This window comes from Mastacembelus armatus, chromosome 20, assembly GCF_900324485.2.
Source record: "Mastacembelus armatus chromosome 20, fMasArm1.2, whole genome shotgun sequence".
NCBI classification, from domain to species: Eukaryota; Metazoa; Chordata; class Actinopteri; order Synbranchiformes; family Mastacembelidae; genus Mastacembelus; species Mastacembelus armatus.
In genome coordinates this window covers 8456138-8470039 of record NC_046652.1, presented here as the reverse complement: position 1 = coordinate 8470039, position 13902 = coordinate 8456138, and the positions used below count along the sequence as shown (strand labels likewise).

At 39.4% G+C, this 13902-nt stretch overlaps 1 protein-coding gene across 8 annotated transcripts in view; it reads right to left on the bottom strand.

Moving 5' to 3' along the window:
- oxsr1b (oxidative stress responsive kinase 1b) overlaps positions 1 to 13902 on the bottom strand; it is a 39064-nt gene that overhangs the window by 12918 nt on the left and 12244 nt on the right. For all 8 annotated transcript variants that reach the window (XM_026292192.2, XM_026292194.1, XM_026292189.1 and 5 more), the window contains 2 exons: positions 9593 to 9701; positions 3844 to 3985 (listed from right to left, as the gene is read on the bottom strand). In XM_026292192.2, the coding sequence (XP_026147977.1) occupies positions 3844 to 3985; positions 9593 to 9701 (251 nt within the window). The remainder of the gene's footprint in view (positions 1 to 3843; positions 3986 to 9592; positions 9702 to 13902) is intronic.

Sequence of the window (13902 nt, the reverse complement as noted above, 5' to 3'; positions counted from 1 at the left end):
TTATTTTTACCACTTTATTGGGCATATAATTCAATCCATTTATACGATAAACGCCTATTACTAGAAACATTGAGGGCAAATGCTGCAGAGCTAATTGAGCTGGTTGGAAACAATCTTTTATGCTGCTTAGACAAGAATACAGCTGAAGCAAACATACAACATGAAGTGCACCCTGAAATTACCCATGATTCAGTAAAAAAAACATCTATTTCCTGGCTTCCCAAGGCCCCAATATTTGCAGCAAATATAGGAATAAGGTAGAGTCTGCACTTTATTTTAACCACTCCATCTCATGCAGCTTATTTTAAGTTTATTCTTTATGAGCAGCCCATTCCAGACAAACAATGAACTCAAGAGCTTGCAGGTCACAGATCAGATCTTTGTTTAAACCCTACACACAGTCTTCTTATGCTAAGAGTGCTCTGCTAAAATACCACACAGTCAAAAGATGTTTTAGCGATGGGCAGGGAGTGGCAAACAGTGAGCTGCATGGGGAGGAATGCAACATATGTGACATATTAGGACCACAGGGTGAAAGCAGAGGATGGGGATTCCCACAGCAGGGCATAATGACTGCTGGGATACTAAACATATTTGGCAGCAGACTGCGATACTATACTGCATTAGTGTCTTCTCTAAAATGTGCTTTCAGTAATCAGGTCAGGTAGAAATACTGCACAATATGTGGAGAAACTGTGATATGCATTTGTGTTGGGCTTTTAATTACAAACTGTCACAAACAGGGATGATGAGTGGCAATGGGGTGATGAAAAAAAGACAAAGACTTGTCTGTTGCTGTACACGTCTGTGCTCTGTGGCTCTCTAGATCATCGCACTTCTATGTCACATTATTAACATAAAAGCTAGATGACACCAGGCCACAGTACCTGCAGTGACTATTTCATGCTCATCCTCTACCTTGTGTTTTAGCAGATTAAAACACGGATGATTTGAATCTGCTAATTTAATATGACTCACAGACCACCTGAGGCTGGAATGCAAGTCTGAGAGTATCACTTATGACTGAATGTTTAGCCTGGGCTAATGAGTATTTTAATGAGGTGCTGTGGGTTTGTTCCAGACTAACTGCTTATTCAGGCCATATCAACAGGATCTGCTAACTTACTTGCTGACTTCTTTCCAAGAAATAAGAGAAGCTGTGGGAATGTACTAAGATTTACCGACCAACCAACGCTGACATCCCAAGATGGCTAAACATGAAGATCACGAGACATTTTCTGAGGTTGTTAAGGTACCAAATCGGTGAGTGACTGAGGGCTCACATCAAAAGGAACTTTATCTGAAATTGAGCTATAAACCAGACCCATGTTACTGCCAGAGCTATTATTCACTATCTAAATATGTCTCTATATAATATTGTCATTACAGGCATGACATGCTGCTGTCCAGCTAAACTAAAACTAATAATGTGATTATTTTACCATTGATGATCAATTTCACAGGCTCTAGTATTAATGACAGACAACCAATAAATCTGCATGATTCACAAAGAACAATCAAAGCATTCTGACTTTGTTCAAGAATCACGAAGGCTATGGTTCACTGCAGCAGATTGTAATGCTCTGAGAAAAAGGCTGCAGAGTGCAGTCATTAACATTCACAGGAGAGGAAGAGGGGGAGGAGGAAGGAGGTGGTGATGACACAATGCACCATGCAAGTTCAAAGACATACTAAAGTGTAGAGGAAAAAAACAACCAGTGGTTAAAGTCCCAACTCCTACTCTTCCTCCAGCCTTATGTGTAGTATGCAGGCTTGAGCCTAAAAAAATATTTATATGCTGGACTTATTTCTACTTTTTTAAGTGTTAAAGCACATTATAACCTATACAATTTAGCTGGAACCTTGAATGTGTTATTTAACCAAAAGTTATTGAAAATTAAACAAGATACGTGTGGTCTCTTTATATTTATGACCTAATGAAATGATAATCAGACAGTAGCCAGGTGGGAGCAGCCACAGTATAAAAACTTCAAGAAGATTTATCATTCTTATCTGGCAGCCCCTGCACCTCGCAGCTCCAATGGGTCACCCTCCTCTGACATTGTATCCCGGTGCCAGACTCACAGTGGCCCTAACAGGACTGTAAAAAGGGTTTATGAGCCATCGAGTGGGTCTCCTATGGAGATGAAAAACCTCCCCTCTTTTAGCCTTGCGCTCTTTGAACACAGAAATATCTTCCCTGTGCTTCTGTATTTTGATTGCCTTTAAAAATCAATTTCTTATTTTGTCAATTTTGCTTTAATCACACAGCACCAGCCTCTTTTCTCCCAGAGGCAGTATAACTACAGTCTTTACATGATCATTACTGCAGCACACACAGAGCAACCTGCCAGGAAAAGTCCTCTCATGTAACCTCGGAAGACAGTGAGTTTTCAGAGATTAGGCAAGAAGCCCACCACAACAGTAAGATCGATTTTGTCCGGTGGGCTTGGACATAAAAAACCTGCAGGCTGATTTTGCACGACTTGACAGAATTTGGACCAGGGTGGTATACTTCTTTTGTCATGTGCATGATGTCTCCTGGCTACTGAAGTTAGAGTACAAGTGATACCTTTGAATGTCTGACTGTGTGAACCGCTGTGAATGTGGAGATGGAGCTGTTTGCCATCTTGTGATAAATGTCTCTGGTTGCGCCTACGGTCCAGGCTTGAAGACTCTAATTGCTTTTCTTCCATCCTGCCCTGGATCAAACACATCATGTGACACTTTCTTTCTTGCTGCGTTCCTCCTCATAGAGCCTCATTGTTACCCCTGACTCATATGATCCAGCTTACACAGGAGCAAAACATATGGCCATATGCAAACATTTACAATGATCAGCTGGTCATGGCCTCTTCACAAGTCACACCACAGAGCCTGGTTAGACAGATGTGATGAATGAACAATCAATTCCTATATGTCTCCTCTGATAGAGCACAAAGTAAAAGGTAGTTTTTACTAAGGGAAAAAAACATTTCACCCTCTCTGGCCATTTTTCTCATTGGCATGCTATTCTTAAAGCTGCTCAGACCCAAGCTGAAACTATGCATTATTTACACATGTAGCCTGTCCTCAGCTAGGTTTGTGCCAGTGGGAAAAAAGAACAGAGTCAGTTGTTGTAACAGCTCAAGTGCAGAGACTTAACCAGGCCTTGAACTGGCTTAAAGGAGACCTTACAGGATCATGTTTCCTGAGCAAATGTCTGACATTGAAACATTGCATTTATGCATATTCATAAAATAATTCAAAGATGATCTGCTCAGAAGTGGTACATAAAGATGTCTTGCAGTAGTTTCTAACTAAATGTTGTTGCAGTTTCATCAGAGCAATAGAGGCTTGTATCATGTATATATACAGCTCCACATGAAAGTCCGAAAATGAGTATATTGTTTGGATTTTTTTCATTCATAACCATCGATGAATTATAGTAGTCTAATGAAAATTGAAACTCTTCATTCAAATGTTCATTTAATCCTATTTTTATCTAATGTACAGAAATCTTTTCTTCAGTGAGAATCTCTGTGAAAGACCGAAAACCACAGGTTTATATAATTCATTGTAGGTGAATGACTCTGTGTCAAAATATAAAATGTTTCAAAACAAATACAAATGGACACATACTGCACTATAAAAATATGACATCTGGTGTAGTCAAGGTGATAGGACAAAATAGCATCGCACCTATTACAGGAGTACCAGAGAGGAGAAAGTCAGAGGCAGAGTTATGTATTTCTGCTTAACCCTCAAGGTGACAACTGATAAACACTCTGTACTTAGTTGTGATGAAATGTCTTGTGTCAATTTTATTATGGTATCAAAGCAGATGGCAAGGAGTGTTGTTACCTGTGGATCTGCCCGTTCTTGTGTAGGTACTCCAGGCCCTCAAGCACATTTTTCAACACGGTGGCTATGCTGGCCTCATCCAGAACGCCTGTCTTGTGTTCACCTCGTGAGATGACATGCTTGATCACATCTAGCACTGAGCCTGGCAAACAAATATAGGACAGTGATGATAAACAAGCTAGATGTCTATTTTCATGCTTCATTGTTCTTTTTTGAAACTACATTTGGGATTGTTAACATTATTTTAAGAGCAAAATTAATTATCCACCATTTGAACTTTTGGGGTCAATAAATTTTAACTGATGACCTAGCTCCTGCATATAGTCACCTCAGTATATCCAACTCATTGTCTACTCTAAACCAAAATTGGCAGACATTTAGTCAAGATAATTCATGTATAATCTTTTGCTGTTTGGATAAGTTAGATTGTGGGTCAGGAAAGATGGATTTTAATTGATGGAAAAGACAAATAACTTAGTTGTATATAAACAAAGTTTTCTCACCATAAACATCACCATGACCTTTAAATTTTGTCATGGCAAAACAAACCAACCGTGGAGAAAGAAAAATTTGAGCATATATTATCATAAATCTATTATCTGTCTTAATTAAAACCTTGTGTTGTGTGCAAGTGATCAGTTTAGAAGGTAAACCTACCCACACAGAAAGCTGTCTCTAACAAAATAGCACCAAGACTTGAACTTATTATAAGATTGAAAGACCTTTTTTTGAACCATTAACAATGAACTAATTTGCAGGCTCACAAGATTTTTGTTAGAAATAAATTAGTTTTATTTAGATGTTGAGCTCACAGCTGGTGATCAGAAAATATGCCCAATTACTATCACCATGACTACTGTAAGAGTCATGGCATGAGTCTGTGTATATGGAGCAGCACCAGGATTGATGACATCCTAATTACAGTATCTCTGCAGTCAAATTCACAAATACAAAGTGAGCTCTACATCTTTAAGAAATACAATGTATGTCAATTTTATGTTGGCATTAATCTGCTTTCGATGCCTTTGGAACTGGGTGGAGACCTGCAGTCAGCTGGGCAGATTGATATTTGGAGTTATAAATCAAACTGTTGCCTTAGACTTCAGTTGCCCCAGCTTCGTGGAGAACTAGTGCAACTCTGATCTGGCACAGCTGGGGTAAAGAAAAAACAGGTCACCATGTCTCCCTCAGCCTAGCCCCTGCTGTATAAAGGAGCGCTCTGGATAAAAAGTCAGACTGCTGTCAGTGCATGATTTCCTTTGTGTAACTTTCCATAAAATTAAGAAGAGGTTTATGAAAAGACATAGTCAGTATTTGCATTGGTGTGACAGAAAACTGGGTGACATTGGTGAATGGGGACAAAGCAGAGAAAGAAAAAGAATAGCACTTGCCTGACACACTGTTCTGTGCAGGAGAGATACACAAGCACCACACTCCTATGCAGTCTGTCCCTCCCTCTCCCGCTCATACACACCCTCAGACATACAGTACACATTTAGAAGCACTTGCAAACAAAAGCTCAAAATCACCTTTTCAACATCCCAAAATACTGTTTATGGCACAATCCCCAGATTGATTGTTTTACTTCTATTTATTTGATCAGTCACTTCAGGATGTCCTCACCTGCAGCACTCAAATGAGCACTTGCTGCATTACCCAGATGAGTTGAAGATGATGGTCCATCTGAGACTAGACAGTGTTATTGCAGAGTCTTAGACACAGCGAGACAAAGAGGCAGATTAAAAAGGGAGGGAGTGAGAGACGCTGGGTTCAACGGGTTCGTCGTGCAGTGACAGTGCACGGCAGAATGTGATTCAGCAATGAGGAACAAGAGATGAAACCGTTTTAAAGGAAGCACAGATGAGGAAAAGAGGGAAAAGCAGTGTAGATGTGTGTCTGAATGTGGATAACGGAGGATAGTATATGTGAGTGAGTGAACTCAGAGAATGAATGAAGAACGTAGCCTTGTGTCTCTGTTGTGAAAGCTCTCTGAAGCCCATTGAAAAAAGGCAGTCTGTTTGATTTTTATCCCATCTGTTCCCTCCTCTCTTAATGCCTCTGCACTCTGATGTTCATCCCCTTGTCTGAATTGGCTGGAGAAAGGACAGGAACTGACAGGTGACAATGAGAAAGGCACTGAGGGGTGGAGGGTAAGTCAATATAGTCAGGTTCAAATTACAGGGGAGATGTGTTGCTAATGAGCCAACAACAAATGAAGGTGTGATTAGAAGACAAAGTGACAAGTAGCTAAGGTGATGGATTGTATCCATGATGAGCAAAAAGTTAAAGCCCTGCTTCCCCTTTACAACATAAAAACGTAATAGTTCTTTCATTTGTTTAATTGGTGCTAAAAAAAAAAGTGTTTGTTAAAAGGTGAGATTTAAATGTGTTGCTAAGCAAATTAATTACCCAATTTATAATCATAATGCAAAGATAAGCCAGATGCTAGATTTAACTATACATTTATTATATATTTATAATAAATATATACAGCCAAGGGAGTGGCATTAATATTTGAATCTAACTCTAGATAAGAAATATCTAACTTTTCTAGAAAGGGAATTGAAAAATGTTGGCAAAGACAAAGGAAAAGGAAAGAGTAAAGCAAATTGTGTAAAGTATACACTTCTCCTAGATCATACACTGTCAAGTTTCTTTTCAGCTGAGGTGGCACTGAGGGGAAAAGATCCTCAAGTGCAGACAAACACACACAGCATGACGTAGGCTTTGGCAGATCACTAAATGCCGGTCTTGTCAGCTTCTTTCAAATTCATCTGATTGAACTCTTCAAGGCTCATTAGGTTGTTTCAGCACTCTGACAGTGACTGACAGGTTAACAATCGAAAGGTTCATTTTCCATGGGAAAGCCTACAGCTACCAAGACAAATGACACCTGTTGGCCTGGTTTGAACGGTGCATGGCCAAGCCCCCTGAGGGAGAGTTTATACAAATCCCAGGGAATAAAATAAGTCTTGACACCCGAGTGCATTGTAGAGCATGTGAACACTCAGGAAATTGTCAAATCATCATCTCAGTTATAGGCTGGATTTGCCAAATCTCTCCCTCACACAAAAATTGTAAAGGTGTAAAAGCCAGAACATAACTCTACTTCATCCAAAAACTTCACCTTTTCAATCTTTCCGTTCTCCTGGTGAGAGCAAGAGGTTTGAGACTGAGGGAAGGGATGGGAGTAAAAGGGGAGGGGGGTGGATGAAGATGAGAGCACTGCCAACTGTGCTAAAGGGCGATGGGGTATGCCAAACAAAGTTGGAGGGCAAGAGGAAAGGCGGGGCCTGGGAGAGGCTGAGACAAGGCATAGGTGGAGCAGAAACAAGGTGCAGAAGTAAACATTGTTGGCTCAGACTGAGAGAATAATTGATCATGGTCATGAAAAAATTTTAAGTTTAAACGGTTAATAACAGTATAATAACAATAATAACAAAAACAGTAACTAATTAGCTGGATTCTACTCCTGATAACAAATTCCTCTTCCTCCTTGGTGATTACTCATATTCTGTCCCTGTGGGTGTGACTGTCTAATGTCAAATGTGAATACAGACAGTCAAATTATCTACTCTAAAGGAACAGTTGTTAACCTCACATTCAGAACAGGAATTTCCTGAAAAGCCCTGCACCTACAGCATAGCTACTCTGAAGGTTTAGCCTTGAACTGAACAAGTAAAGGAGAGGCAGTCCTGACAAATATTAGGTCTTCAAGGTTCTATTTATCTGGGTAAAAACATATTCTACAAAGTCTAGGTTACTGAGCAATGGGATATACACTATGTAAGAAGCATTACATCACTAGGAAAAATTTTCAAACAGGTTTTCAGAGATAAACGTGAATTTAAGAGTGTTTTCTGAGGAACTAAATAATCTCATGGTGATCTTTTTCGGATGACAAGCTAAATGAAATTACGTGAGACCAAGATCAATACATGTCCGATGACACACCACTCTTGATTTATTCAGCAGTGGTTATTTCTAAGTTGTGTGTCAGTGTTGCCAGAGGGGAGTGGCACGTAGCACTGAAACACTGATGTCATGTGCCATTGTAATGCAACAGCACTAATACTGAACTTATCAAAGTGGCATAAAACCTAAAATTAGACCTAAAATTAATTAATCATGACATACCATCTTTAAGTGCCATAAACCAGTACAACAAGAGAGGGATACCAAGAGTCATCATCAACATCAAGCTCTCTTCACCTTAATTACACAAAATCAACCATAACTTTTGTCCTGAGGCTGAGTAAAATATGGACTATCCTGAGATATGACTGCTCAAAGACTGCTTTTGGAAATGTCATCAGATTGTGAGCATTAGCATAAGAAGCCTGTCAGCGCTTTGTTAGACCAACAAAAGACACAGAACAGACTGCGGAGGGTTTATTATGCTCCATAAAGCCAGCAGTGCAGACAGGAGTGTGCCTGTGGCACAAAAGGTAGAGCAGGTTGTCCACTAACTGGCTTCTCTAGTCCACATGTCAAAGATGCTCCTGGTGGCTGTTCCATCAGTGTACTAGTGTGTGAATGTGCCAATAGGGTACACTTGTATGTGTGGATGTGTGTGTATGTGTATATATATATATATATATATATATAAGTCCATTTAACCTGACATCATTAGAGTCCTGTATTCATGACAGGCTTCGCTATGAGTGAATTATTTTGTGCAATAAAACTCAACTTCAAGGGCCTCTGTTTGACAAAAAACAAGAAGGGACGGGAGAGACCAACTTAAGTGGTGTCTGCTCCTGCTTGGTGGGCACTGTGCCCTGGACCCAGCTGTAAGTTGGCTGCCACAAGCATCTCATGACTCGCGTGTATCCGAGGGAGCCTGGCAAGCCACCTGGGCACTATCTGTTACAGTGGGGCGCTGGTGACACAGGGGGCCTTGAGAGGAACAAGTAAGGGTAGAAACTGACTGTTTAATGTGTCAGTGTGTCTGTGTACAGTTCTGCTTGTATAATTAAGTGTGTGAGATTGAAGGGTGAAGAGAGAGCTCAGAGGCCATTGTTTGTCTCTTTGTAAACAGGTTGTAAACTGTTACTCTCATCCAGCTCTCTTCACATCGAAGCTAGCGGAGTCCGCTGCTTGTTTGTTAAATGTTTGGCACAGGACACCTTGAACTGCATGCTGTTTGTTGCTAGAAGCCCTCACAGGTCTGCTGTAAAACCTCTTCCCCCTAACATGCTGATCTAGAACTACAAATACTGTAGCTTCATAAATTATTGTAATGTATGTGGTAGGTGAAAACAAAAATGAACAATATAATGAGAAGCAGATGCAATCGTTGCAATTCGAGGTCTTTCTCTTCACGCTGGCCGTGTCTTTGTGCTTCTGTCAGCAGTTAATTGCAGCATTGCCTCATGGATGCCATGAAGCTGGCCTGTGGGCTGTTATTACCTTTGCCCTGTCATTAGTTCCTGCACTGTACTGAAGTGAAGCCTGGAAAGAGCTGAAGCTCACGTGGGATACAATGAAAAAACAAACAGTGCTGTCACATTACCTGCAGTGATAGTTAACATCACCAGTAGTAAGTAGCCCAGTTCTTCTTCCTAGTGTCCCTTTCTGATCAAACGGGGCTGTGCCAAAATATTCTAGACCCCAAAAATATGACTGAAGGCCAGTAGGCTACTTTCAACCAAATCAACCTATGGGTCTTCAGTAATTTCTTTTTCATTTGCAAATGACAAATAAACATTCAGATTTGGAGCCGAAAAGATACACAGATTTTACTTACCGCCACTGAGCAGCTTCATGACCAACCACAGCTCGTCTTTTACCACAAACGAAGTGTAGTAAGACACAATGTTGGGGTGGTGGCACTGGCTCATGGCCTGAATCTCTTTCTGTTAAGAGGCAAAAGCACAAAGACAAAATCCAATTAAAAGCTGTACAAAATGCAGCGACGCCAGATGATAAACTTAATATTCAAAGTATTTGTACTTCACTTTATAAATCAGGGGTAACGTCTTAACACTTTGTTGCATCACAATTTAGAAATTTTGTATTTTGTAACTGAGCCCATGTATTTTTAGCAAAAAACTTCCATTATCCACTGGCATCTGAAAGAATGCAAAATGCCTATGCCTTTCATTCTGCAGATGAAAGTCAGTGCGAGTATCCCAGCTTTTCATGTTGTCGATACTCAAGCTTTTAATTACATCAACAGTCAGAACAGAAACAGGCCAGGTCCATATAATGCTAATAATAATCTATGAAGAAGTGGAGAACAGCCAATACTCAGCCCTTTATACTGCTGTAAGCCTCTCTTTCATGTGTGTTCTTGCAAAGAGCTGAGGTAATGCTGGCACAGAAGTCTAATCCATCACTTCAGCACTGGTTACCAAAGTCATTTGAGGACACACAAGCTTCCTTACAAAAAGGAATTCTAGCTGACTGTGGATGTTGGGACCTCTGATTCACAAAAGTTTTGCTTTTGTTTCTACATCTGACTGTTACTGGAGCTTCGTATTAATGTTAACATTGTATTAAGACAGTCATACCACCAGTCCTGTACTTTTCAATGAGGTCTACACATAAAATCGTAAATATTATTTTAAATTATCAATAAGATATCTTTGGAATGTATAATGAAATTTCTTGTTCGTGCTACAGTCAAACTTAAAATCACATTTCTCTTAATGTCTTTAATACAAGATGAACTAGATCTGAAATTATTGGCTGATCAAAAGATTTATCAATCAAGAGAAGATTAACTGTTAACAGTTTTTATAAATGATGATTGCTTTAATTTGTTTCAACAAAAATGTTGTTTTCAACTTCTCAAAATTGTAAACGGAATTTCTTTGGGTTTTGGTTGGACAAAACAAGCATATGTATGTGTGTGTGTGTGTCAACAAGTGTGTCAAATGAGAAACTTTAAGACTCTAAGCTGAAAACAATTCCTGAAAGCGTCAATCTATAGATGCTTGCGTGTCAAACACACTAATCAATCAAATCCTGATCAACCATCAGCAGAAATGCTTAGTTTAACAAAGTGCATTAGCAGCACTATGCATCAGCTGCTGAGTCATCAGCACTGAGTCTGTGGGCTTCACTGAGCACCTCAAGACAGGCTGGTGCAGTTAGGTGACATCAGACCAGGACAAAACACTCAACAAAAGGATGTTAAGGATGTGAACTGAGGCATAATAAGGGTGGATACAAACTGCATGAGTCAAACTCATTAGACGAGTACAGACGTGTCTAAACAGACACAAATCTGTAGAAGGCTATGGTACTGTAAAGTATCAGTAAAAAAAAAAGAAAAAAAAAGACATTTTTAGAAATGAAGTTGCACAATATTCAGATTGATGTCAAACTAGCTTCTGTAAAACAGGTGTATCCACATATAAGCTGAATACATTTTTGATTATCAAGCAGCCTAATAATTTCCAGTCTGTTGGGCCAGACGGCGAGCTCTGTGGGTTTTCTTTCTCTTTCTCTGACTACTCCAGGCTGAGAGCGAACAATAATGATATAGCCTACTGGCTGATAACTGGCTTCAGTGGAGCCTGACCCCCCACCCCCTCCTCTGCTCTCAGCACAGTGGATGAGGCAGATCACCAGTTCTGCGTGCCAGGGTAACCCCAGACAAGAAAAACAATGGCATAACAGGGAGGATATCGGCAGTTGGAAGGTTTTCCCATCTTTTCCAGGAGACAATGTGAGAATCAGAGAGTCTCTTTGTTGTAGAGATTAGGTCACTGTAAATCTATGCTGCAGCAAAGACACTGGAAATGTTCTCATCACTCAAAAACATTCAATCTGCTTATATCTGTGTAAATTCTAGTGTGTAACCTTTGACATTCGATGAACTGTTGCTTTGTGAAAATATTTTTGCAGGAGATTTCAGTGCGGCTTGGAAAACAAAAACACCATGACCCATTTGATTTGCCTCTCTGTCAGATCCATTCCTGTGAAGTTATATCATGCATGTACTTGTACATGTACCAATTACAGAGTCCAAAGTAGCCTTCTGGATCTAATTATTTTAAAATCCATGAAAAACAAAAGTGTTTTTGATTGATTTCCCTTCAACTGATTGTTTCCCCTTAAAAATTAGGAAAATTCAAGTACTTTTATTTAGTTCTTTTTGTTTGACTGTGGGTGTTCTCAGTGACCTCACCCAAAGACTCAACCATAAAGAACATTTTTATTCAATGCATTCAACATACTAACCACAAGGAACACACCTCTCTGCCACCACACACACAAAGCCACTGGCAAAAGAGTTTTAGTATCCCATGAAGAATAGACATGGGAAAAAAGACTCACTAAGGCCTGTCATTTTAATTATTAATTCATAAGATGCATGGGTTAGCTGTATAAAATGTATTACAAGGTATTTAAATGATAGAGTGACTTATCTTTGGCTCATATCTTCCTGACATGACAACTCAAATTTCCTTTTTTATTTTTACAAAATTATAATTTACAAAAAGGTTTAGTCTACAAAATAAGTACAAATCCTCCAGGAAATAGCCAATTGTTTATATTAGGTCTGATCTACTTGCAATTTGCCATCTGACGACATTGAAACTGAGCAAAAAAATAAACAACTGACCAATTGTTACAAACTGAATACAGTGCTCGGTCACAAACTGGTGCCACAGAATCACACTGATGGCAGACACACAGAGAAACCACTATCGAAGCAGTGTTATGTCACTATCGTTTACTCAGAGCCTCACACCCCTTACACACACACGCTATGGCCCAGTCTCACTGCGGCACGCATTTACACACACAAGAAACTAGTGAGGACCAGACAATATAACATTTGATGAAAAAAAACCTTATTAAAAGTTTATCTTACTACTGAGGACATACAGATACCTCTGAATCACTATCTTTTGTTGAGATCTTAAGTGTGATATTCCAACAGCACTGCACTGAAGTTGTAAACCAACATCCTCTTTATCTGATCCATCATCAGCCATTTAAAAGCACCTGTCCATTTATTTATTCATTTTATTTATTTAACCAGGTAAGTCATTGAGAACCAATTCTCTTTTACAATGACGAGAGTAGGCAGTAAAAAAGAGAGAAAAAAACATCTGCAGCAAACACATTCATCCAGGATCATACACTTCACAACAAAAATATAAGATGTACAGTATAAATAATGACATGTGTTAAAAAGCTAAGTGGCTAAAAGCAGGTGCAAAGATCTTGGAGTACTGTTTGTAGTGAATTTTTAAAAGCGGAGATTGTAATGAATCAGCTGAGTTTTAGTGATTGTTGTAATTGATTCCAGTCACTTGAAGCGGCAAACTGAAAGGAGAAGTGACCAAAGGAAGTACGGGCTTTAGGGATGACCAAATTAATGAAACTGCAAGAATGTACACTCAGAGAATTAGAATTATAAATGTTTGGTAATGAGCAGTGATATGATGCTGTTTTACCAACAAGAGTTTTATAAATGAACAGAAACCAATGTGTCTGTCTGAGTGAGTGGGGTTTGAGCCATTTCGCCAGAGAATATACGCTGCAGTGGTGAGTGTTAAAGGGAGTAACAAAACAGATGGCAGCGTGGTAAACATCGTCTAGTTTGTGAACGAGGGTTTCTGAAGCGCCTACATCGGCATAATCTAAAATGAGAAGAACTGTGATTTTGGCCAGTTGTTGTTTTGCAGAATGGTTCAGTGAAGATTTATTACGGTAAAGGAAGCCTATTCTGGATTTAACTTTTGTCAGCACAGCATTGATGTGTGATCCAAATGAGAGAGAGTTGTCTAGCCAGATACCAAGATACTTGTAGGAATTAACAAGATCAATTACAGAACCATCCAGGGAGGAAACTTTTATAGGACACTGAATTTGTGGTAGATTTCTACTGAAGAGCATGCATTTTGTTTCATTTGTGTTTGGCACTAGATGAAGATTCAAAAGGGCATGTTGAATGCTACTGAAGCTGGTTTGCAGTGAAGACAAGACAGGGTTCAGGGAGGGACTGGATATATAGATAATGGTATCGTCAGCATACAGATTATTATGAGAATTTCCTACAGCACAAACAATATTATTAATATAAATATTGAAGAG